The 26,777-nt window shown below is 33.8% G+C and overlaps 2 protein-coding genes across 2 annotated transcripts; one reads left to right on the top strand and one right to left on the bottom strand.

Annotated features, from left to right (window-relative positions):
- The first annotated feature begins 335 nt into the window (after positions 1-335).
- On the top strand, positions 336-3,969 carry LOC146943198 (coiled-coil 90B-like protein (DUF1640)). The gene is made up of 6 exons (XM_085757302.1): positions 336-555; positions 660-851; positions 2,964-3,040; positions 3,157-3,213; positions 3,331-3,397; positions 3,477-3,969. Exons 1-6 carry the CDS (start codon positions 400-402, stop codon positions 3,594-3,596), a joined length of 669 nt encoding a protein of 222 aa, XP_085613428.1. The 5' UTR covers positions 336-399; the 3' UTR covers positions 3,597-3,969.
- Positions 3,970-15,364: 11,395 nt separating this feature from the next.
- Positions 15,365-16,779, bottom strand: LOC146943197 (GATA transcription factor 7-like). The gene is made up of 3 exons (XM_085757301.1): positions 16,655-16,779; positions 16,245-16,551; positions 15,365-16,170 (listed from the first exon to the last, which is right to left on the bottom strand). Exons 2-3 carry the CDS (start codon positions 16,545-16,547, stop codon positions 15,580-15,582), a joined length of 894 nt encoding a protein of 297 aa, XP_085613427.1. The 5' UTR covers positions 16,548-16,551; positions 16,655-16,779; the 3' UTR covers positions 15,365-15,579.
- Between the last annotated feature and the right edge of the window lie 9,998 nt (positions 16,780-26,777).

The following is a 26,777-nucleotide window of genomic DNA, read 5'->3' as shown; positions in this document are numbered from 1 at the left end:
CTTTGAAAATTTTCTAGGCGCGGTGTTATACATTCCATTATTTTTTTACACAAAACATATTAGAAAAAATTATACCTTTCACCCTTGAGAGAAGTTTGAATTACATTCTTCTTCCCTCATAAGTTAAAATCTAAACTTGCATCCCTTAATATATAACATAAGAGGAATGCAATTCAAACTTCTAATAGAAAGATGCAGTGCAATTTACTTTTTTATATCATTTAAAGTCATTACTAAAATAGTAAAAAATTACATATTTATAATAATTAAAATGAAAAACTAAAATTTTAATATTTGGTGGGATAAGAAAGAAGGAAGAAAGCGGGTTTTGGGGCAAGCAAGCATCAGCATGAGTAGTAGTAGTTAAGAAAGCATCAGCTCTCTATCTCTCTGGATTAGATGGCGTTGTACAAACGTGCTTTTGATTTGGGTTCAAAATCTCGCTTCACCGTCGCTTCTTTATTCCTTTCTTCTACTTCTACTAGCACCAGGCATGTTTCACAGGCCGTCGATTCCAACGTTAAACGCGCATTCCTCGTCGATACACTTGCACTCGTAAGTTTAATTTCATCTTATTATTATTATTATTATTACTTCGATGCTGTGATAATAATTGAATTGAATTGAATTGAATTGAATTTGGGTACCTACCTACCTAGGTACGGAATTTAGAGACGAACGGGCTTCCTCCAAAACAAGCGGAGGCGATAACTTGGGCAATCACTGAAGTTCTTAATGACAGCTTGGAAAATGTTGCTCAATCTTTCGTTACTAAATCCGATATGCAAAAATCTGAGATGATGCAAGAATCTAATCTCTCTAAGTTCAAATCTGAAGTCAAAACTTCTCAGGTAAACCAAATTTCCATACAATTGGGTCAACAAGCTTTTCCTTTCATTTTTTTTACTAATATTTAACAATACCATAAGCATTTGTTGCATTTTTTCAAACAAACATCAAATAACAAATGTGCAAAATATCTTTTTAGGTTAGGTTGTTATTTGCAATAAAGATAAGTCCTAAAACATGGTGAAAAAATTGATTGTATAGTTTGCCAGTAATTCCCGTGGTTCACACTCTTTCTGGTCTTTGTGAAAGACCCTTTTAAAAGACCAATAAATTTTAATTTACTTTTCCTGAACATTCAGAGATTTTATAATAAGAATATGGGAGTGATGATGATATATTTTTGGAGCTTGTTTTTACTGTATCTATCAAACAGAAGGTTTAGCATCGGGGACAGGACACCGAGTTTTGAGATGTCATATAGTGTAGACTACTAAAAATCTCAAAGTGTCAGAAGATTAATCAAGCATTCTCGTGAGGTTATTTTTATACTCTGTTTACAAGACGTTGAAAAAGAAATGGGTAGAGTCCTAGACTTGTAGGCCATATTGCCATAATGCATGGTTTGTTAAAAAGAACTTAGTAAACTGCAAAGGCTAACTGCTATTGCTGCATTATATATGCATGGACCTCTCTTTCACTTCTTTTTTCGGGGTAAAATTTAAATATGCTAACTGACTAAACTATATAGTAATGGCCAGCACCTTTTTCATCACAATATCACGTATATGGAAATAAGACACATTTATTTTTTCTACCTTTCAGTTTAATTTGCATTTTGTGAGCCTTTGAAATCTCTCCTGAAGTTCTGCAAATAACTTGTTTTAATAAAGTTAGTTTAGCTTCTTAAAAAAAAAAACTTGTTTTAATAAATTCCTAAATGACAATTATTGGAAGTTCATGGTCTCATGAACTCCTTTCAGCTTTTTGTTCGTCCCTGTAGTCAGTTCCCAGGAAAATCACGTCGACTCTTGCGATTTTTAATTGTGTCAACAAAACAAGTGTCTAAAAGAAGTTATCAGTTTATTACTGTCATAAAGAGCAAGTAATTTTTTATTTATACTTTAGACTTAGCTGTCTAATATGATGTTGATACAAACTCTGGCTTTCATTTTGTTCTTGGCAGGGGGTTTGGGGAATCTATGTATACATGTAGGTGATTGGAGTGAATCAATATCACTCTGACTAGACGACAACATTGCATGATTCTAATTACGTAGGAAGGTGCATGTTAGGCTTCTTATTACGGCAGTTATCTTTTTCTGATTTGTCAGTTATGTTATTTATTTATAGGAATGAATAGAGAAAAGAAAGGGGGAAGTGTTTATTGGATAGTTTATTGAAAGTTTATGGGAATGAGAGGCCAAGATATCTAATTCTTAGAAGGGAGAGACTCTCGAATTTCTTGGAAGGGAACCATTTGTAACTGTAGACTATCCTATTCCTATTTCAATTTGTGTCTCAGTTTCAGGTTTAAATTAATGTAATATTGCCATCCCTCTGTTGAAACAGAATCCAGTGTTTACTCATATATAATAAACTTCTTGTTTCTCTTCTAAGTAAACGATATAGATACCAGTTTCTATCGGTGCACTGGCCCTATTACATGCTTTATCTGTAGACGGTAGACCTCACTGTAACTTTATTCCTAAACAAGGCATTAAATTTAGATGTATTTTACTAAAAGAGGAAAAACTTAGATGCAATAAGAAATTAGGGGAAAGTGATTGGTTTTTGGCTGAGGTTAACAGCTGCAGAAGCATATCTTTCAGTAGTTTCAACTTCCAAATCTTCAACTGCTTCTGCGGATGGAAATCAAATGCTCTGTCTCTTGTTTCAAATATCACCCCCGGATTTATAAATAAAGATGCAATATTTGGAGTTTGGATTTGGTATTGACATATTTGAAGTCTTTTGTGTATTCGGATTCTCATTAGTCAATGTGTTACCACAACATCTCAACAGATAGCTAGGCATATTCTATAGGCATACTATGCACTTTCCTGTGGGTTTTTTCTATGTTATACTTTTGAGAACACAGGACAGGACATTGTAATTGTTAAATTTCATAGTTCCATCAGATGTTTAAATCGTCCTTTTGATGATTGGTGATGCAGGAGCATCATTTTTCTTTGTTGCAACGCGAGACTGAAAAGCTTCGTAATGACATAGATAAGATGAGGACTGAATTGAGGTCTGTACCTTGGAAGTTTATACTCAAATATTTTTCCACCTGAAGCAAATTTGATTTTCACTCCCTAAGATTGTACTATATTGTATATTTAATTATTTATTGATTGTCTGTGACAGGTATGAGATTGACAAAGTCACTGCTGGGCAACGATTGGACTTGAATCTTGAAAGAAGGTAATTGAAAAACTGCAAACATGGTTCTATTTTTTGTGGTGCTCTTGATGCAGTAACCTCTTTATGGTTTAACCCTAAGTTATCATCACATTTATTTATTTTCAAATTTAATCACAGACGCATTCAGGATGAGCTTGCTACTCAAAATACTGAAACCACCAATCTGACAAACAAACTTGATCGGGTAAGTTTGTGATTGTTTATGTATTTTGTTATTGAAGTGGAGAACGTTCAGTTTGGATTGAAGTCTATATTGCTTTTAGGAAATTCATGCATTGAGAGCCCAGTTAGAAGCTGCAAAGTATGATGTGATCAAATACTGCATAGGTACCCTTATCTCCATATCTGCAGTGGGTCTCGCCGTGATCCGCATCATATTATAGTCTCCCATGTAATCAAAGGTGAATTGTGTTATGGTCTCAATTTACAATTTTTTTTTGGCATTTCGGAGATCAAAGGAGCGCCATTGTTTTCCATTGGTACAAGACCTGCAGTTTCATTTGTAACATTTTTGGGTAAATTTCACAGAATCACCCTCAACTTCATGTGTAGTATCCCCGGCCCTCATTAACATGTTAAAATTGATTGTATTTGGTTGTTGGGATTGAATTGTACCAATCAGAAAGTAGATAGAATTAGTTTTCAGAAAGAAAGAAAAAAATAGAGAGAATTATTATTTACGGATTAGAAGATTAATGGAATAAATTGAAACATCATTGTTATTAATGGAATGTTAGGATGAATTACCTGTTGAAAGCATTTTTTTACATAGTTTACTTACTAAATTATCTAGGTCGACCTTTGAGCTATTTGCAGTCTCTAGATGCCTGGCAGCTTGGGACTTAAAGGGCTGTGTACCCTCTGAGTTTTGGGCACTACTTTACCTACTTCACTTGCTATTAAAAAGCTATCCATGTTTCTGAAAGTGTGTATCCAGGCAGCATAAAGTGTTCAGAAGTATGTATTCAGCCGTGCAAAATTTGGCAGTTGTTTGGATGCATACTTCCGACCTGATGTTGGGGGTAGGGGGAAAGTAGCCTCCTTGAATTTTTGGGTTGGCCTTCTGACTATTTGCAAGTCTTCTTAACAAAATGGCTTGGGATTTGGCAGGGAGCTGTGTGTCATCCAAGTTATTTGTTGTCTCTGTGGGGCTAACATAGTCTTCAAAGCGAACAACCAAATCAACTAAGATAATTGTTGTTCCCACTTTTGAGATTGCTAAAAAAACTTACCCGGCGGTAGTTAACTGCCGATATTCCTTGTTCCGCAGCAGTTAATTGCTGATGGGGGTAAAGGTGTAATTTCCTGGTGTTTCATAGCAAAGGCTGAAGTGGGAACAACAAGTTTCATCAACTAAAACCCAGTCAGAAGATGGGAAACAATAGCGAATGATACATGTTCTCTAATCTGATTGTTGGAGAAGGCATAATTACTTTTTACATCTCATGTTCTCTTTCGTATGATTGAATTTTATATTTTATATTAAAAATAAGTCTTAGTATATGTGTTAAAGAGATAAAATATTTACAAAATCACAAGGAAACATTGGTTGTGTTGTGTTACTAAACTAAAAACTAAAGGTCGTGTTTATACTGATTTTAATCAAACTAATGTAAGTTGTGCATTAGCTTTTGTTGCTTATGTTTTGGTGGTGTTGTTTTTTAAGTTATATTCCTATTGAAGGCCTATTGAATATTTGAACTTTGACTTCTAATTGAAATGTGTTAACCGCATGCATATATTTTACATGTACATCTAATCATATGCAATATGAATTGAAGTTGGTTTAAAATTTACATTGCATAGTTATTAAATTCATTGAAGGATATATTCCTTTATTAAGTTACTGCAAGTGAGCTAATACAATCAAGCCACAAGTGAGCTTATTCGAGTAGATTTTGGACATGGGGATTCAAGTGAGCTAGTGGTCTCTGCCAAGACAATAAATTAAACAGTCACTTTGGCATCTTTCATTGTTTACTTTCCAGATTCTTATTCTACATTGCGTTGGCCAACAGTCCAACACACCTCTTTTGTAAAATCCCCCACTATACGCCCTCATTTTATTTTGGAGGACTATGCATGCACCCTCGTATATATGCAAATTACAATATGGACTTGAATTTTGACTAAGTTATATCCTTTTAAATTTCTAATAATGAGCCGAAAAATGAAAAACAATTATTTGCAATTGTCAAGTCAAGTGGGTTCTCCATGAAAAGGACCTCTGTTCCCCTCTAGATGAAAAGGTTCAGATAAGAAGTGGCTTCTTTCTGCTGCTTTAAATGCCTTTGTCTTTGGCCATCCTCCATGAAAGTGAACTTTTTTTTTTACCGGAAAATAAGTGGCTTCTTTTCTTTTCCCCCTGCTTTAAACATTTGTCTTCTTATCATTCATTTTCCTCCATGAAAGTAAACGTTTTCTGCATCTGTTAATTATGCGTCATCATGTATGCTCGTATCTGGCTCTAAGAAAATTCAAGCTTTTTTCATGTCCAAATTAACTTCTTGCTAAACAAGCTTATATTATTTATTGTTCAAAAAAAAACTAAGTTAGAACTAGTTTTTATGAGTTTTGTTTGACTCAAGAATACACATAATTAATTATGCGGTGATCATATTTCATTCAATACCAAACATAATTTCGAATATCTGTTCCACCTTCTGCAGGTGGAATTCTTCTGACCAGCACCAAAAAAATAAAAAATTTATTGGATAGGACTCTCTTGCCCTATTGGTATTTGTAAGGCTAAATAGCAGTTTTCGCCCCCTAACTTTCACGAAGTTGCGATTTTAGCCCCCTAAGAAAAAAACTACAAAACGCCCCCTAAGTTTTGCAACTGTAGCAGTTTTGGCCCCCAAGGCAAAAAAAAAAATTAAAAATAACACGTGGCACCTCACTTAGGGTGCCACGTCAGCGTATACCGAGTCAAAATTGACCTTGGGGGTCAAAACTGCTCCAGTTGTAAAACTTAAGGGGCTGTTTTGTAGTTTTTTTTTCCTTAAGGGGCCAAAATCGCAACTTTGAAAAAGTTAGGGGGCTAAAAATGCTATTAAGCCTATTTGTAAACAGATGTAACATAGGAAAGAGTATTTGGAAGCAATATAATATTAGTAAGTACTATATATAGTCATAGATCCTCTAGTTGTTGCGTTGGGCATATGTGAAAGTTTAGTTGCCATGACGTGTACGTAATAATGTCGAAAATCAAAATGGTTGGAGTGGAACTGGAAAGCCCTATATAGTTCATTCCAACTCCCAAATAGATCCAACGGCTACCATTTTAAGATAAATGTTGTGTGTTTCAAATTCAAGATCAAAGTCTCGAGTTGGGAAAGTAAAAGTCTTGCTGTTTGTTGGAGCTAATTAGATGGTCTTTATTTTGCTCATTTGTACATGCTTTCTCTTTCAACTGTGTGACTGTGAGCCAATATACGTACGTACACGCTACAAACCATTGATTTCAACCAAATTAGGAAGTACTCACACTCACACTCTTGGTGTCAATGTAACCCTACCTCTACCTCAAATTTTTCTTGTTGCGATCTTTTCAATTAGTTACTCAGGGTATAAGTAGTTATCAAGTTTAGGATGTTATATCTAAAGATGTTAGAAGTAGTTATAATTAGATGGTCTTTATTTTGCTCATTTGTACATGCTTTCTCTTTCAACTGTGTGACTGTGAGCCAATATACGTACGTACACGCTACAAACCATTGATTTCAACCAAATTAGGAAGTACTCACACTCACACTCTTGGTGTCAATGTAACCCTACCTCTACCTCAAATTTTTCTTGTTGCGATCTTTTCAATTAGTTACTCAGGGTATAAGTAGTTATCAAGTTTAGGATGTTATATCTAAAGATGTTTATACGGAGGTTTCACGTTGGAAAGTATATTGTGCAACCATTCTTAAAATTTGGGTTATTATGCTTAATTCAATTCTTACAAATTTGTAATATGATGATTATTCATCACTTGTAAAAACATTTCTATTCTACATCTCATTCAATTTGAGATTTTTAACACACACTAACATCTACGACTAAACACTTGGAGTGTAGCGAAGTAGAGGCGACCATACAACAGATGTTCTTACGAGTCTTGCATAATTTGAGCGGTGTTTTTTTATCAAAAAATAAAATAAATTAAAATTGAGGGATCGAACTTATTTATCCTTTGGATTCAACATATCAAAATATAATGTAAAATATTATAAAGAGATAGAATACAAACAAAAAAAAAAAGAAATATTAAAATAACAAATGATAAATTGAGTGTATTGTAAGGACTAAATTTCATTTCCATTCAGATTATATATTTTTATTAATAACGATAAAAAGACATCTTATTTTATGGTAAATATTCCTTTTTTAGTAGCAAATAGTAGTAATTTTATAATTTATAATTAAAAAAACATATATTTTCCTACTTCCTTATATTAGTTTCTTAGCTCTTAACGTCTTTACTTGAGTTAGTTATTAAAGCATTATCATTATATCATCTTCACATGGAGTGATCCCTCAAAGTGGTGGGCAAGTCATGTCCAATAGCATGGACCTTACGCCTTTTTAATTAGGATTGTTTCAACTTTCACTAGTCCAAAGATTCAATACATGAATAATCAATCCTCCATCCTCATCCACCCAATGCACGTTGTTCATTCAATGGCTGCTTCTACCTTATATCGTCATTGTTGATTGATTATCTTGTCCTACAATTAGAAATAATGTCATGCCCCACCAACAACAACTATTCACCCACATGCAGTCACGACTTAAGATTGTAATGGACGGACACTAAAAAACACTAATCACATTACACTAACAAAATACAAAATTTAGAATTAAGGATTAAGACGAGGAGCCCACGTTTTCAAGCATTATATTGACTCACTACACTACTTGAAGTTGTCAACGCCCACTGAAGTCTACATCTATTTTTATAATTTCGGTGAGTAGCTATGTTTGATATATTTGATTAGTTATTAAATTAAATAGGTAAGAATGGAGACAATATTCACAGTGATTAAAATCAAAATGAAATACGAGATAAAAATTTAAATTAGTTGCTTTAGGGCCTTTAATTAGCAATACATTTCAACATCTTATAGTTATGGTTATAGTTTATTTGACTATTCAATAAACTTAGAGTGTGTTTGGCCCTACTTTTTTGAGGTTTAAAAGTTACTTTGAGAATAAAGTTGAAAATTTGAACTTTAAAGTTGAAGTTGAAGTTGTTTGGGGTATTTGTTGTTTTTTTTAACTTAATTGCGATTCCGTGGAATATTCAACTTTGCTAAATTTTGAGTTTTACGTAAAGGAATTTCTTTAGTAGCCTTAATTGCAATATATTTTAAAAAGTAATAAATTATTAAGAGCAACTAATATTTTAATTGGTACTAAAAACTAACATTCAGAAATAAATCTAAATGCATAAAATTATAATGTTAAAATTATTTTAACCAACTCATTTTATCAGTAGGGAGTAGGGCTGGCAATGAATCGAACCAACTCGACAATAGTTCAGAACTCGATTCGACAATTAACTCGTTGAACTTGGTTCATGAACCAAATGAGCTGAACTTGAGCTGGAAAATAAATTCGTTAAATAAATGAGCTGAACTTGAGTTGTACATAGTTCGACTCAGTTGGTTCATGAGCTAGCTCGATATATATTAGGTAGTAAGTATTAATAGAGTACAAACTTCTTATGATATTTATGTACTTGTTTGCAGAGGAAATAATACTAATTTGTTTAACAATTAACAATAATTATAATAAAAGAGAATGAAAAGAACAGACGCTAACAACATATTTGTACGGGCTTTGAACCAAAGATATTTGCATTAAATTTAGTCCCACATCGGGGAGTTTAACAACATTAGAGAGGGGCAGTAGTTATAAAAGAGAAGCGTATCCTAACAATGCTACAAACTATGCTACAGTAGTACTAACATTAAGTGCTACTGCTATTTTCCTTAGTGGTCTTAAAGACCAACTAGGTGAATGATTTTATTTTATTTTAATTTTTTTTAAAATAAATTAAATGGTCAAGATATACATTTTTGACAAACAAAACAAAAAAATGTTTTGAATTATCTTACTCGAGCAAACGAGTTGAACCTAACGAGCCAAACCGAGTTGTTCGTGAACTTTAAACGAGCCGAACTCGAGTTAAAAAAAAAGTTCGTATCGAACTCGAGTCGAGTTTCGAGCTGAGCTGATTCTTATCGAGTCGAGTCGAGCTCAGACGAGTTCGGTTCGACTCGACTCATTTCCAGCCCTAGTAGTGAGTGATTTATTTTTCTATTCCTACTGATTTTTTTTTCTTTTCAATCACCTTAAAATTAGACAACCCCTGTCATTCTATCAATGTTGTTTTTTTTTTTGAAAGGTCTATCAATGTTGTTTGATCATGATAAATATATATGTAAGTAAAATGCAACATATGTATTAATAAACAAAATGATAATATTGCTTTTAATCTTTCAAAAAAAAAGATAATATTGCTTTTAATAAAACGCAATGTCCTTTCAATGCAGCAAATCAAGAGGAGGGATGGGGTTCCGAGATTTGAAAGCTTTCAATGCAGCCATGCTTGCAAAACAAGGCTGGAAATTATTGAGAAATCCGGAGAGTTTAATGGCTAGAGTTCTCAAAGCAAGGTATTTTCCAAATTCATCTTTTCTAGACTCTAAACTCGGTCATAATCCAAGCTATTCTTGGCGTAGTATCTGGTCTTCTCGCAATATTCTTTTACATGGATGTAGATGGAGAGTGGGAGATGGCTCAAACATCCGAGTCATGAATGACCCTTGGGTGCGAGGGGAAGGATCAAGATGGTTTCAATCTCCACAAGTTCAGGAAGTTCACAATCTCCGAGTTGTTGACTTAATGCGTCCAGGAGAGAGAAGGTGGGATGAAGATAAATTGAAAGTTCTATTCACTCCACAAATGGCTTCTGAAATTACAGCCATTCCGTTGGACATCACAGATGGTGAGGATAAATTGATTTGGGGAGAAGAGCGCAACGGTATTTACACAGTACGTTCGGGTTATAATTTTATGATGAGAAACCTGTTGGGAGGGCATAGGTGTGAAGCTGTTGGTGACTGGAATAGTTTATGGAAAGCAAGAGTTCCTCCAAAAATTAGAAACTTCATTTGGAGAGTTTGTAGAGGATGTCTACCTACTCGACAACGCCTCCAAGAACGACATGTGACGTGTCCATTAAATTGTGAATTGTGCTTAAATCCGGTAGAAAATGAGCTGCATGTTTTCTTCCATTGTTCTATTAGTATGCAATGTTGGACTATAGCAGGGCTGGATGATTTAATTAGAAATCGGTTGCAGCGTTTTGTGACTGTGGCAGAAGTGATTCTGGATATTTGCTCATCTGAGAATCTAGAAATAGTTCAACGCTTCATGATGCTGGTGTGGGGACTTTGGAACAATAGAAACGATATGATTTGGAACCAAAAGCATTTAAGTGCACATGATATATGCTTGAATGTTAACCGGTTTTGGCAGGAGTGGTATGCGGTCCAGGATTTGCGTAACAGTGGCAGACAACAAGCTAATATTGACTCTAATATGAGGTGGCAAACTCCAGAATATGGCAGACTTAAGTGTAATGTCGATGCTAGTTTCCACCGAACTTCGGACAGCACCGGGATAGGCTGTTGTGTTCGTAACGATGCAGGTCTATTTGTTTCAGCATTAACCTCTTGGACGCGACCGGAACTGTCTCCACATGAGGGTGAGGCACTGGGGTTGTGGCATGCTATGTCTTGGGCTTTGAGTAGAGGCTTCCAAAATGTGATATTTGAAACAGACTCCAAGGTGCTTGTGGATGCTGTTCATTCGGATAATGCGGGTATTTCTGAATTTTATGTCATTGTTTCTAAGATTAGAGGTTTGTTAGCATTACATTACAACTTTGAGGTCAAGTTTGTTCGACGTCAAGCGAATATGGTTGCTCATACCTTAGCAAAGGCAGCCATTTCAAATGCTAGTCGTCATGTTTATGATTATGCTCCTCTTTGTATTCAACATTATTTAAGAAATGATATGAGCTAAGTTTTGTTTGTTTCAAAAAAAAAAAAAAAAAACGCAATGTCCTTTCAAAAAAAATAAAACGCAATGAATATGTAGCTTCATCCTTTCCTTTCAAAAAAAAAAATGTAGCTTCATCCTTCAGACCAAAATATATGTATCCAGCAACTCAAATATAAAAAAAAAAAAAAAAAATCCAATAAAACGAAACGCAAGCATGTGAGATTTGTGCAAATAAATAATAAAATAAAAAATGGCACATATGAGATTCGAAGGCTGGACTGCCGAGAATTAGTTCTCAAAAGTTGTCCAAAAGTTCATTTTAACAACTTATTTTGAATGTCACTTCTATTTGATTTCCTTCCTTACAAAAAAGTTACTTTTTTAATTAAGAGCTTTATCAAAATTGTGTTTGGCCCCAATTCTCCTTAGAAGTAGAAGAGAAGTGGAAAATAAGAATATGTGTTTGATAAATGTTAAGAGTCCCATATCGGATAGGACATGGCCTGACAATATGTTTATAAGTGGGGACAATCCTCACCTCACAAGCCGGTTTTGTGGGGTTGTGTTAGGCTCAACCACGATTTCTAAGAATAGAATAATTTTATCTATTCCATGTAGTTATATCTTGTATATTATTATTATTATTATTATTATACACAATAATTTGGCTTAATACATGCTTTGGTCCCTTAACTTATTTTTGGATTTCATTTTGATCCCTTAACTATAAAGTGTCTCAATTTGGTCCCATAATTCTTCTGCCGTTTTCCATTTTGATCATTTCCGTCTGTTTTTAACACTAAATGTCTAAGGTGGGCCAACATTATAGGTGGTCCACCATATACCTTACTAAGTTTTTTTAATTTTAACCATTTGATATTTTAGTTAAAAAGAGGATCGTCTGATTGTGCATGTCTATTCTATCTTATAGTGTACCATTTACTAACTAATTTTTCCTCCATTCTTCATACTCCTCTTAATTTTTCCTCCATTTTTCATACCAGCCCAGAATTTTTTCTTCTTCTCCACTAAACGTGTTGCTCAAACGCTCAAACCAGCAACAACATTAACTTGTTCAGAAAACACAAAATTCATCAACTTGTTCATAATGTTCATTACAAACCCAGAAATTTTTTTATTAAAAATTGTACCAATTCATTAAAAAACAACCCAAACACAGCAATGACACAACAATAGCAACAACATCAAATCCCAAAAAAAAAACACAAATCAAATTCATCATCTCTCTATCTTCCTTATCTTCTCTTCATCCTTCTCTTTGCTCTCTCTCATATGTTCTCTTCTCTTCTCTTCTCAACTACAAACACACAACCCAAATCCATTGATTGTGACAACAACAACAACAACAACAAACCCTCTCTCTTCCAGAAATTACAGATTCATTTTCTACACTCACAAATTCATTCTCTTCCACATAACCCCCCCTTCTAATTTCATCAAAGATCTATGGATTTTCCGATGAGTTTGTTGTTGTTGTAGTCAAAGACAAAAACCATGGTTGTGGTTCGATTCTAAAATAGGTTGGCAAAACTTGGTTTGATATTCCATGTTTGAATGATTTGAATGATGTATGTTAATTTTGATGAACATATATTAAAATACAATGTCTAATTTTAAAAGTTCTGTTCTGTATTACAACTTCTTAAACATCTCATGTTCTACTTCATTAGACATCCTTCACGAATCAATTAGGAAGACTTCGATTCCGGGATTGGCGAGTTCACCCTTCTAGCGTGGTGATTGTTGTGGTGACTTTTGATGGAACTCAGATTTCATTTTTGAGATATTTTGATTGCTGATTTTTGTGATGTTGTAAATATGAGGTTTGGATTTTTTGTGGATTTAGGTTTTTGAAAAGAAAAAAAAAATCTGGAAAAAGTTAATGAAGACATGAGGAAGAAGAAGAGAGAAGATGATGAAAAGTGAAAAAAAAAATTAGGTGCTGACGGTTCACTATTAGATACAATGGACATGCAATCAAATGGTTAAAATCACATCAAAAAATTTAGACATTAAAAAACCAACGGAGAGGACCACATTAGTAAACGAAGGAAGACTTATGGGACCAAATTGAGACACTTTATAGTTAGGGGACCAAAATGAAAACCAAAAATAAATTAAGGGACCAAAGCATGTATTAAGCCCAATAATTTAATAAAGTACAACCAATTATTATTATTATTATTATACACAATAATTTAATAAAGTACAACCCCTTTTTGAGGGTCTGTACATCATCACCCTTGTTTGGGGTAAACTATACATTATCACCCTTTTATAAAAGATAAATAACCTTTTATTGAGGCTTGTTCTTTTGGGCAAATTCTACTAAACTCTAAACAAATGCATATATAATCCCAATATAACTACTAAATTTTTATAGATAATTTCAAATACCATCTCTTGACTACTTGTGTTATACACGAGCAATTCTTACATGAGCACAAATTCAAATCAAATTTATTTGGGCACCACAAACACACAAAATATAAAAAATAAAAGATAAATTATTTAGTCACATCATTTAAATCTTTTCTTTTTTATTATTTTTTTCATTTGTGAGTGTGTTCCCAAATAAAATTGATTTGAGGTAGTGCCCATGTTAGAATTTCTCTACATAGACTTGTTTATCCATGGTATGCATAGACTTCTATTTTTTAGTAATAAAAGAAACTCAACTTCTCTTTTTTCGATAAAAGATAACTCGACTTTTTTATAAAGCAACGTATATATTGTCCTCTCTTCGGTCATATTTATAAATAAAATACAACTTTTTAAACTTATTAAATAACTAATGTATTTGATCATATTTATAGAGTATAAACATTAGTCATTCAATAAATTTAAAATTTATTTTTTTCGATCGGTTTGAGTATGATACATTATTCACTAAAAAATGGTAAACTCTCTAGAGGAAAAAAAAAAAAGGTTAAATATCAATCAATCCACCTTGACCCACTCGACCCCATCATGTGCTGCTAAATTTTCGGGGGGTCACTCAAATGGGTGCTACCTAATTGTTTGAATAGTTTTAATTGCTTCAGTCACACTCCAAGCTTGTGCCTTGGTTTTAAAGATTCCACGATTTAAATTGGCCTACTTAATTCAGATTTTTTTTCACATATGTAAGTCCAGATCAAATTCACTCAATTAGTTGGATTTTGGAATTCACGATTTCTGTAAAGTTGATTACTCCTTGCCTAAAAAAGATAAAAGATAAAATAAATCACCAATTTAGCTACTATATTATCACTCTCTTTAATCGTTTCTGACCTATATAAATATTAAATATACTCCATAAAATTAAGATGTTGCAGACTAAATTGATAAACATTAATATACTTTAAAAACTAAAATTAGGGATTTGATTTAGTTTAAGGACTACTTTGTATTTTAACAGTTTAGAGAATAAAATAAATATAGGATGATAGTTTATAAATTACTCCTATTGATGGTTTATTCCAATAAATATCTGAATCAGACTACCTATATCAAGAAATTGGTGAGGCTATGGGCTTGCTAGCAGCTATCACGTGAATGAGGGAGTTGGAGTTTAAGAAGGTCGTATTTTCCTTGTGTTCAAAAGTTATTGAAATAAAAGTCACCATTTTATTTATTTAATTTGTCTGATGGAAAACAAGTTTCTAATACAAACTAATTTTTTTTTGTTTTGTTTGAAAAAGCAATTCCAAATAAACTGAACTAATTAACTTGAATTGATTTTCTTTCAAAAAAAAAAAAAACTTGAATTGATTTAATTTTTTTGTTGTCTTCCAAAAATTAAACCGAAAAACACAACATTGACTTTAGTTGACTAATTCAATCCAGTGCTACAGTTGTTTGACAAAGAAGCAACAGAAAAATCTAACTCTACAACTTGAATAAATGGCCAACTCCACACCTAAATTGCTTTTTTTAGGAAATATCACACCTAAACCACTATTCCTCCTCCAATCACATTTTTTTTAGGTTGAAATCCTCCAATTAACTTCAAACTGTATTGTTGGAAAATAATTAGAAAGAATTAAGTCAAAAATCACAATTCTATTAATCTACTAAGACTAAGAGGTATATCTAACAGTATTAGATTAAATAATTAAAAAGAAGAAAGGTAAGAAAATTGGATACAAACAATAAAAATCCTTCCTAATAATATCCGTTACCTGCTGCTGCTGCTGCCTAGCTAGCTGACTAGCACTACAACTACAACCACTAAAATATTTTACAAAAAAGTAACCCGGTTCAAACCGGGTTGGTGGAGTATCTCCTAATCTAATGAATGACTCAGCAAGTGGTAACCATTTGGGTCTGAGCCGGTAAACCGGGTTCCGGTCCAACCATTCCTTTCCTCTTTCTCATCTCCAACACTTTACGGTGGCTATTGGAATGAATTTCACTGCTGAAAGTTGGGCTACAGGCCGGTCTATACTCCGAAAAAAGCCGACCTGATTTATAACGAACCCCGCACGCGTTACAAAGGGTTTTAGCACCCAATGGACCGGTTCTCCACTGCGGCGTCTTCTGCACCTGGCAATGACTACACCGTCGTTGTAACTGACCCTCTTCTTGGGCCTCAAGAGCCTCGGGCTTTTTCTTCTGTTTCTTCGCTGGTGGTCCCCCAAAAACAACAGACGGTGACGGAAAAAACGGGCGCTGAGCCCAAACGCGAGGGTTGGGTTTTCTATTCTTCACGGTTCTGGTCTTCGTGGTAATTTTCATTTTTTCAGTTGAAAAACGTAAAGTTTTTCCATGCTGAGTTCCATGTTTTTGAGGACACGTGTTGGTTTGAATTTGAACCGGGTAGAGAAGAGATAGTTCTGGGAGAGAATCATCTACAAAGTGTGAAACCCATTCCAGACCTGCCACGTCATCATCCTGTAAATTGAACCCCCAATTTCAATTACTAATACAAAACGGAGAGAAAAAGAAACGAAGAGAGAAAAACTCACGGGAACGAGTAATTCGGTTGAGAAAATGGAAGAATCAAAGGAAGCGTCCGTGGAATTTGAGTTGTTATCTTCTGAGAGTGATTGAGAGGAAAGAGATAAACTGCTATCTTTCTCTTCTTCATCTCCGTCGTGGTGAAGAATATCACCGCCGTTAGAGAAGTCAAGGAGGTCGTCAACGGAGAAATCTTCACCGGCAACCACCGTGTTGGCGGTGAAGCTAAAAAGTTCCTCGCCGAGAGTTTGCTGAAAAACAAACTCCCTTCTTAAACTCGGTTTCAAAGCTTTTGCTACTGCAAACTCCATTTTTCTGCAAACAATTTCAACAAAGTATAAATTCACTTGACGTTTTATAGTAAAGGGAAATTAATCAATCGACGTAGAAGTTTTATGGTTTATTTAAATTTAATTACCTGTGAAAAAGAAGAAGAAGAATAAGAATCGAAGGAGAAACGGCAGTGAAGTTGGAAGTTTTCTTTCTTCTCTATGCTCTTATTGATTTTTTTAGAATACAAATTTAAAATAAAATAAATACAGTAGCTAAGCTAGCATATCTTGCTTTGTAAAAAGGGTGATCCAGCATGCGTGTGACATTTGGTCACGTGGTAGGCCTTCACTATTATTGGCATCGTTATGAATGATTTTTTATATTTATTTTTTTGAATATAGTAATTATAATTGAATGAATCGTTGATGGCTCTATAAAGTTCAAATTTTCTGGAATCGATGATTCTTATTTTTTGACCTAACCAAGAAATGAAAACTAAAAAAAGCTGGCCCGGTCCAATGCAAGTGTGTACGAGCCGGCTAAAAACAAAACAAAAAAAACGTTAAAATCACACGCCGGTTTTGACTGTTATAATCACCTACAGCCACTGTGATTGGAACTTTTCATTGATCAACGGCTCAGATGAAGGTTTGTGTGCATAGTATAATTTGGCGGTATCAGTTTTGAAAAAACAGATTCCACAACGCAACGAATTTGTTACTAACTAGGAAACCGCCTAAGATGATAAAAATGGGCCCCAACCAGTATTTTGGGTATTTGCGAAGAAAGGAAAAGGATTGCTTCTTCGTTGCGTTGATCTTTCATTATGACGTCGTTAATTGTTTTGATAAATTCATTTTCATTTTTTCGTATTTTTTAAGTTTTGTTTATTTATGACTTTTGTGTGTGAAGAGATGGTGGGGGTGAACAACAGATACTGATGACAGTTTGGCGCGTGAAGTAATTGACTTTTCAAAACGCATCATGTGAGTGAGATTCGTGGCTTCAACTCAACTCAACTCAACTCAACTTATCACGTTTGTTTTCAACTTATCTTTGGCGCGTTCCTTTTATGCCAGCTTTGTGGATTCTTAGCTGTCTTCCCAAACATACAAAATTATCATTTCTTTTCCTTTAAGCCAAATATTTCATTGTTTATTAGTATTGTTTTACTACTTTTCGTAGTTGTGCTATAATTTTCTTATATTTTCTTAAATGTTGTATAATATGTGAAAATATCGTTAATTGAAGACAAAATTTTAAATGAGGATGTTGCATTAAATGTCTAGTAAGAATATGTGAAATAGAATTAAAAATTACGACTTTAAAGATAGAGTTAAGGTATCATCTATGATAGAAAAGATGGTAGAACCCCGGACCTTGAATATATTATGCATTACCTCTACTGAGTTAAGTTTAAAAGGACAATAGAATCTATACCTAAGGTCATCTACAACGGGAGAGATTCAAACATTTAACATCTCATACATATTAGATACCTCCGCATGGTTAAAATTTTTGAGGAGTGATATTTTGACAACCAAAATCAAACAACTTTAATGACAACCTTTTTTTCTCTCTTCTTATTGGACAATAACATTAGAGAGAGAAAAAGGAAGAGAGAGAATAAAAGTATAACGTGAGTATGAGAGAGAAAGTTGTCAAAAAAGTTGTTTAAAAGTGGTTGTTAAAATATCATTTCTCAAAATTTTTAGGGGTCTTATAAGACTCAGGATTTCAAGCAAACATTTCATTCTTAAGTGGGACCCACAATATTTCCATTAAATTAATCATTCTTGCAAACACTTTTTAATAAGAGTCTTGCTAACAAGTACCCTAAGGGCACTAGTAATTATTCAAAAAAATGGAAACGGTTGATAACTTTTATGCAGAAAAAGTTACTTTTTGATGTTTTAATGTGTTCAATACACAAGTTTCAAGACAAAGTTTCCATTTTAAATCTCTTAGGGCACTTGTTAGCATTTCCCTTTTAATAATAAGTGGGACACATACTTTTTTAATATTAAAAAATTGAAATGTAAAGATATAAAGTTATTGATAGTTGATTAACGAGTCTCGTTTAAGAAATTTGTGTAGGATGCTGGGTTGGAAGGATTAGGTGTTTATTTGTACTACTATTAAAAAATTACAAATAAGTGATATGTACACGTGGGACTCATTTAAGTACCATAAAATGGATGGCACCATTGTGGATGCTCTAAGTGGTTCGAACATGTAGAGAGAAAACTTGTGGATTCTGTAGTTTGGAGAGGAGTCAGATCATTAGAGGTAGCGGTAGAAATAGAAAAAACTATAAAAGAAACTATTAGAAAAGATCTAGCAATGAATGAGTTGGAGAAAGACATGATTTTTGATATAACACTATGGATTGTTTAATTCATGTAGCGACCAAACTTACTGAGAAAAAGCTTGGTTATTATTGTTGTTTCAAATTATGTCTACGAAAAAGTTTTTCTATTTCCTAAAAAAAATGAGCAATGATAACTCAACACATAATTGTTGACACAATACATACACACACCGTATACAACTGTTAATAAGTACTGCATTTTTATTTTATTTTTTGCATCCCTCCACTGCAACTCCGCTTTCGATCACCGTCGTCGTACCACCACCTCATATTTCTTCTCCGACGAAATTACCCACGACCACCACATACCAAATAACACATCGCCATCACCTTCCTCACAAATCTGCTTTCATTTTCTCCTTTCCCCTCTTATCTTTTCATCCTTCTATCTCAAACATCCGAGTTCTTTTCCTCTCTCACATCCTTAAGTTCTCGATCGAATCCTCTTTCGGCTCCCTCCACTTGTATGTGCCGCGCCACCAATGCTCGTCCGTCCAATCTTCGTTGTCATCGCCTGTGTTGATATCTTTTTGCAGCATGACTTCTTTTCCGACAATCGTCATCATTTTTTATTCAACAACATGTTCGATCTCGTTTTCAGGGAGTTTGAAGGTGTTGTGAGCTTGACGACGCTGAGGTAGATGGGGCCTCAACGCGAGAGAATAATGAAGAGGACGGATTCAAGAGGTGTTTGGATATAAAAAGACAATTTTACCCTTACACTCTAATTGTAGTTACAAAATTCCCAATGATGTTGTATTTGTGTCAAATCTTTTGTATCAATTTATCATTACTCAAAAAATAGTTTCCCTATATACCTTATCGTTAAATCATTTCCCATAAGAGTTGTAGATGTTTCGTAATAATTAAATATTAGTTTTGCATGTTACATGTGATTTTGGATTTATTGTTTTTACACTCTCTCTCTCTCTCTCTCTCTCTCTCTCTCTCTCTCTCTCTTCTCTCTTGTGAGCCGTCACAAAAACCCTAGTTTCTTCTCCTTCATCCACCAAAGAGGGGTGATTTAGGGTCAATTTTTGACCCAAAATCACCCCTCTAACTCGTTTTTCTATTTCCCTTTTATTGAAATAAGTGATTTTCACATCTATTTCGTTTTATTTTGTGATTTCGTCGTCTTCGTGCGACGTTGGTTGTTCGTCGTCTTTGTGCGACGTTGTTTGTTTGTCTTGTTTCTCCCAGGTATTTGATCGCTTCAGATTGTCAGATCAACTTCGATCCAGTGCAGATCCAATCAATGACTTTGGCGCCATCCACGTTGCAGATCCGGAAACATGGTTATTCCGGAGATTTAAATATAGTCATATGTGTAGGCATTTGTACTTTGCCGTTTTATGCTATTAACATGGATGCTGTGAGCCTGTTCGCAGATTCATCCTTTTTGTTTTTAGCGAATTTGCATTATATCGATGAACTCTTTCAATTTGAATGAATGAATATTTTTATTTTGTCAAAAAAAATGTGATTTTGGATTTCACATAATTATGTTGTGGTAAGTGTGAGTTGGAAGTCTAACAAGTGTTGAAAAAATGAGCATTGAGCAATCTATAATTGAAATGATCTATATATCTAATTACTTAAGATTTTGAAAATGAAAAAGAAAAAAAGAAACGATTCGGGCTCTCCGTGTGATCAAAAAATGGTATTGAGAATTTTTGTGGATAAAAAAATTAAGAATTAATGTTTCATTTTCTTGTCCCATTTGTTCTTCCTATTTCTTTTGAAAATGGAGAGATTCTTACTCACGAAATTTTCTTTTTTTTTTTTTGACAGGAAAATAAGAGCTTCATTCAAATATTAAAATAACGAGAGTACAACCAAATTGGCTATGAGTTGGAACATTTTCCATCCACATTTTGAAAGCCAAATAAATGTCATTGATACACATAGAAATTTCAAAAGGTAAAATTACAGTCATAAACCAAACTCCTAATCCTAACAGCCAAACTAAATTCTTGAACAGCTGGCCAACGATCAAGATTAATGAAAGACCCACAGTCTTTAGTTGTATCCATCCTCGGAGAAAAATTGTTGCTGGTGTTCGCACATTTCGACTATTGGTGGTCTTTGGAATGATCAATTCAACCATATGTTGACAATTCATTTGTAAGGATGCAAGCATATTGAATTTGGTGATAACCACAATAAGCCTCTTACTCAAAACACGGTACCAACAAAACGAGTTGCTCTCGAGCTTTTCAGCAAACACACGAAGCACAAACTTGAAGCAACTGAAAACTAACAAAAGAACGCAAACAAATAAACAAAACATGAAAATCATAAAAACCCCAATACAATTATTAGATCTCAAAACCGACAGTGATAAAGTAACCAAAACACAACTTTTCCATGGTGACTTTCTAGGAGGACGCTTGGAGATCCTTTTTGCAATTGAGGTTGATACCATGGAGGCCAGATTTATAGGTGGTGGATGAGGTGGGGGTCGATATTGGAACATGTGTGGAAATTGAGTAAAAAGACTAAACACAAATTCCCATGTTGGGTAGAACTAGTGTTGTGTGAATTGAAAAAAGTGGAAGTCCCACATCGGATGGAACACACACATTAGTAGTGTTTATATACTGGGGGTGTACCTCTAATTAATGGGGGTACATAATTATGTGAACGAAGTAAGCACTAGAGAAAAAAATATATATTGATATATATTTTATTATTTGGAAATGAGAAATTAAATAATTAATTTAATCATTATTAGAAAGTGTTTTCTTAGTCCCCAAGTTTTGCTAAAATATTTGGGTACGCAATCTAATATATTTTAGTACTTGATCTGAAATATTTGGTACATAATATAATATATTTTGGTACACAATTAAGATATTTTTGTACTAGATCTAATATGTGAATTACTTAATCACAAAGTAATATATTACTTGTTCCCAAAGTTTCTCATATTATTTGTTCCCAAAGTTTCTCACTTATTAGTTGTAAATTTTCCCTATAAATAGAGAACTCACATAGTGCATTCCACACACCAAAGAGTTTCATTGAGTTGTCGGGAACTCTTTCTCTCTTCTCCCTCCAGCTTGTGTTAACGAGCTATTCTTCTCCTCATCTCATTTTTCTGTCCCTTCAAAATTAAGAGTGTTCTTAAGACCATAGTCCCTTTTCGGTTTAATGTCCCTTCGGAATTAAGAATGGTCTTAAAAACATAGTCCCTTCGGTAATATACGTCCCTTTGGAATAAAGAGTACTTTTAAGATCATAGTCCCTATTTGGAATAACAATGTCCCGTCGGAATCAAGAATGATCTTAACTGTATATAAATATTATAACAATATTTTTTCTATTTGAGGAGAAATGGTGGTATCACCATATTTGAGTGGTCGTAGTGCCATATTGATGTTTTGGATAAATTAAAGCTAGAATGGTGATAACACCATATTTGAGTGGTCTCAGCACCATAACAGAGTGGTAACAATACCATATTAAAGTGGTTTCAGTATTAAAAGAATGGTCTTGGTACCATATTGGAGGTGTAATTCTCGAACGGTTTTCTACAGTGCAGTAGTTAATCGAACAGTTGTAGCTGGGCTTGTTTTATCCTGGAGGCGGCATGGTTGATAGTCTGCTTTGCACAATTTTGGGCAGTGCCACGAAACGTCTTAAAGAGAGCGACTTGGTGACTCAACCTAGTAACAACTTCGGTAGAAAAGAGAATTTGGAAAACCAAAATACAACAGTTTGGGAATCCAAAAACAACAATTTTAAGACGTTTCATTTTGTCTACCGAAGAAGTTACTTACTGATGTTAAGTTGTCCCTAGATACAAGAAGGATAAATCAAGCTATAGAATTACATTGAAACGACGAAGTAGTTGTTTTTAAACGACAACACTAAAATCAATCAGAAGAAAATACTGATCTTAGAAGCCACATTCGAACCATTTCGTGCCGCTTGGCTTGTTTCCCTTAAATTCAAGTACGAATTGGACATTTGTGGTTGCTAAAGAATTTTTAGGCAAAAGTCTGAACCCTACGTTGATATGACATCATTGGTGACTATTAAAGGATGGATGGTTATGTGCTAATAATTAATTTTTTGGAATTCAATTGATGGATTCGGTTGTTAATTACATTAGTGAATTGTTCTATACTATCCTGGAATAACCATCTGGAAAAAAAAATGTGAAAAGTTAATATTCTTAAATTTGTTTTTGTGCCCTTGGTTAATTGGTTAAAGGAACTAGCATGATTTTAGTTTGATAGAGAGTGCTAAAACTGAGAAGTTAGCTACTCTAAAATTAGAAAGAATCTGAATTTCAGATTTCTACGGAATAAGACTGAGTTCACTCAGACTTAAAGAGAGACTTGTGTTCATGCATTCTTGTGGAAAATGACTGCGCTTTGATGACATGTTCAAAATTATATTCTCCTTCTATTTTATTAGTTGTGTGATTTTAATATTTGACTTGTCAAAATTTATCATGTGGACAAACTTTTAATTGTTAACTTGAGTAACTTGGACTTAATTCCAATGTTATATGATTAGACAATTTTATTTATTGCAGTTAAGATATATGAACCAACAGTTCATATAAATCAGAATTTAGAGAATATAAATCTCTAAACTTAATAAATTATGATATGTGTGAACTTGATGGCACATAACCTAGAAATGATAAAATGATATTTTAACGTATTTATTGATGACTGCAAATTTTGAAAAATAAAATTGATATGCTTGATATGTTCAATTTCTTTAACGAAAATTGAAATTTATGTTGGCTAGAGTACCAAAGTCTGTGAACAAAAATTCTAATTAAGAAATTTTTGAAGAAAAGACAATCCAACTTGTCTTATTTTTTGAACTTGGGATTGTCTGACATAAGTTCGGATCTTGAGCCCAAGAGAGATAAACTCACTAGTAGAGCCTATGAATGTGTATTCATTAGGTATGTTATAAATAACGAAGTATATAGGTTTTATGACCTAAATGTTAAATTGACCATAGAATTAAAAGATGTTGATTTCTATGAAGTAAGTACCCTTGTATATTAAGAACTAGTGGGGGCACTATATCTGATCATATTTCAGTAATCAGAAATAGTTATGAGAACATCGTACGGGATGTTATAGAACCTCGAAGAGGTAAGAAAGCAAGAATTGCTAAAGAGTATGAACTTATGGTTTATACATTGGAAGAAGATCCGTTAAGCCTTAAAGAAGCTATATCCTCATTGGATGCTGAATTATGGCAAGAAGCAATAAACAATGAAATGGATTTTCTAGAGTCTAACGAAACATGACACTTGGTTGACTTGCCTCATAGTTGCAAACTAATCGGTTGTATTTGGATTTTGGGAAAAGAACTAAAACCTGATGGTACGGTTGATGAATACAAGACTCTCCTTGTAGTCAAAGGTTTTAGACAAAGAGAAAAATATAGACTTCTTTGACACTCATTCACCAGTCACTAGAATCATATCCATAAGAGTACTAGTCCCTTTAGCCGTTGTTCATAACTCGATAGTACTCCAAATGGATGTGAGCCTTTTTATGGTGAACTAGAAGAAGAAATCTATATTTAACAACCTGAAGGTTTTGTGACTCATGGACAAGAAAACAAGGTCTGTAAGTTAGATAATTCTTTGTGAGGTCTAAAATAAACTCTTAAGGAATGACATGAAAAATTTGACATTCTAATGCTATCGAATGAGTATAAAGTGAATGAAAGTGACAAATAATATTTGCACGATCATATGTCTCTATGAAGACGACTTGCTCATATTTGATTTAAAGATTCATATTATGAATCATGTGAAATCATTGTTTACAAAGTTTGAAGTAATTCTTGGTTTCAAGATTACTAGATCAGAAAAGAGAACTTTTTTGATGAATCTCACAAAGTTGAGAAGATCTTGAGAAAATGTAATTATTTGACCGTAAACTTGCAATCATGTATTATGATCCAGGTGTAAGAACACTTGAGATGGAGTTAGAAAAATAGAATATGTGAGCATCATTGGCAGTACTTAGGTATGTCATTGAATGTATTAGACTCGACATTGGCCACGTCGTGAGACTTTTGTTCAAGTTTATAGTATGCTGTTGAAAGAGTCATGAGGTGCCTTAAGAAGATTATGACTCTAGGATTATATTATGAGAAGTATCCTATTGTACTTGAATAGTACAAGATACAAATGATAAGTATCATATTGTACATGAATGGTACAAGATACAAAATAGAACATCCTTCAGATGAGTATTTAGCGACTAGTGACTGCACATTGAGCATCACTGGAGGAGTTGTTTGTTGAAACAAATGATATTGACTCAGTCCACTATGAAATGTATCTGGGATGAGAACACTAGAGAAAACTAGTGAAGAAGCAAGTTGATAAGATACTTGCTAGTTGAGAACCCTTAGTGGGTGAAACCGTTGTCCGAAGTGTTAAATTATTGTGATAGTCTGCAGCTATTACAAAATTGAGTATCGTTACCACAATGGTAAGAGACGATACTTAAGGCACGAACACAAAATAATTAGAGAGCTCTAAAAGGAACAGTTAAAGTATATGGTGCACGTACTGATAAAGAATTAGTCAATCCTTTGACGAAAGGAATTACTAGAAAGAAAGTCTAAACACATCCAATAGGATGAGACTAATGCCCAAAGGTCACAAGTGATGGTAACCCGACCTACATGACTGGAGATCCCAAGAAATAGGTTCAATGGGTAATAACAAGTCATGAGTGATAGAACATGCTATGAGAAAAATCAAGAAAGCATGAGTCCTGCAGCGACATGAGGATGAGATAATAGAAACTCTTAATGAGATCTATACTCTATGTTGAGTGGGGTACATAGCTACAGGAGTACTCTTGATAGACTCACCTATACGAATGTGGAACTTAGGCCGATTCCTATGGTATTCGGGGCAGAATATCTAGAGCGTTCGTTAAAACCGGAATAGACGTGCAGGGCCATTAACGCACAGGCTTTTAGAATACACCTTATGAAAAGGTTTGTGTGTGGGTTCTATGTCTGAGATAGAGTTCAATGCTGTAAGCAACTCTTGTTAATCAGAATTTTACTCGCTATGCAGAGGTTCAAGTTGTAAGCGACACCTTTGTTTACTAGCAAATCTTATGGAGACGTCTTTGACGTTATTTCTGAAACCATTTTTTAAATTCAAGTGGGGGATTGTTGGAACATGTGTGGAAATTGAGTAAAAAGACTAAACACAAATTCCCATGTTGGGTAGAACTAGTGTTGTGTGAATTGAAAAAAGTGGAAGTCCCACATCGGATGGAACACACACATTAGTAGTGTTTATATACTGGGGGTGTACCTCTAATTAATGGGGGTACATAATTATGTGAACAATGTAAGCACTAGAGAAAAAAATATATATTGATATATATTTTATTATTTGGAAATGATAAATTAAATAATTAATTTAATCATTATTAGAAAGTGTTTTCTTAGTCCCCAAGTTTTGCTAAAATATTTGGGTACGCAATCTAATATATTTTAGTACTTGATCTGAAATATATTTTGGTACATAATATAATATATTTTGGTACTCAATTAAGATATTTTTGTACTAGATCTAATATGTGAATTACTTAATCACAAAGTAATATATTACTTGTTCCCAAAGTTTCTCATATTACTTGTTCCCAAAGTTTCTCACTTATTAGTTGTGAATTTTCCCTATAAATAGAGAACTCACATAGTGCATTCCACACACCAAAGAGTTTCATTGAGTTGTCGGGAACTCTTTCTCTCTTCTCCTTCCAGCTTGTGTTAACGAGCTATTCTTCTCCTCATCTCATTTTTCTGTCCCTTCGAAATTAAGAGTGTTCTTAAGACCATAGTCCATTTTCGGTTTAATGTCCCTTCGGAATTAAGAATG

This window comes from Medicago sativa, chromosome 3 (genome assembly GCF_051527215.1).
Source record: "Medicago sativa cultivar Bolivia chromosome 3, Bolivia_mono, whole genome shotgun sequence".
In the NCBI taxonomy this organism is placed as follows: Eukaryota; Viridiplantae; Streptophyta; class Magnoliopsida; order Fabales; family Fabaceae; genus Medicago; species Medicago sativa.
Note: the sequence above shows the minus strand (reverse complement) of the source record. Positions and strands in the feature narration are given on the sequence as shown.

Excerpts from the sequence above, each read along its gene's own strand:
- LOC146943197 (XM_085757301.1), bottom strand. The coding sequence starts at position 16,547 with ATGGAGTTTGCAGTAGCAAAAGCTTTGAAACCGAGTTTAAGAAGGGAG. Across the intron at positions 16,171-16,244 it reads CAACCGAATTACTCGTTCCC|GATGATGACGTGGCAGGTCT; the intron begins GTGAGTTTTTCT and ends TTCAATTTACAG.
- LOC146943198 (XM_085757302.1), top strand. The coding sequence starts at position 400 with ATGGCGTTGTACAAACGTGCTTTTGATTTGGGTTCAAAATCTCGCTTC. Across the intron at positions 556-659 it reads TCGTCGATACACTTGCACTC|GTACGGAATTTAGAGACGAA; the intron begins GTAAGTTTAATT and ends CTACCTACCTAG. Across the intron at positions 3,214-3,330 it reads GACTTGAATCTTGAAAGAAG|ACGCATTCAGGATGAGCTTG; the intron begins GTAATTGAAAAA and ends ATTTAATCACAG.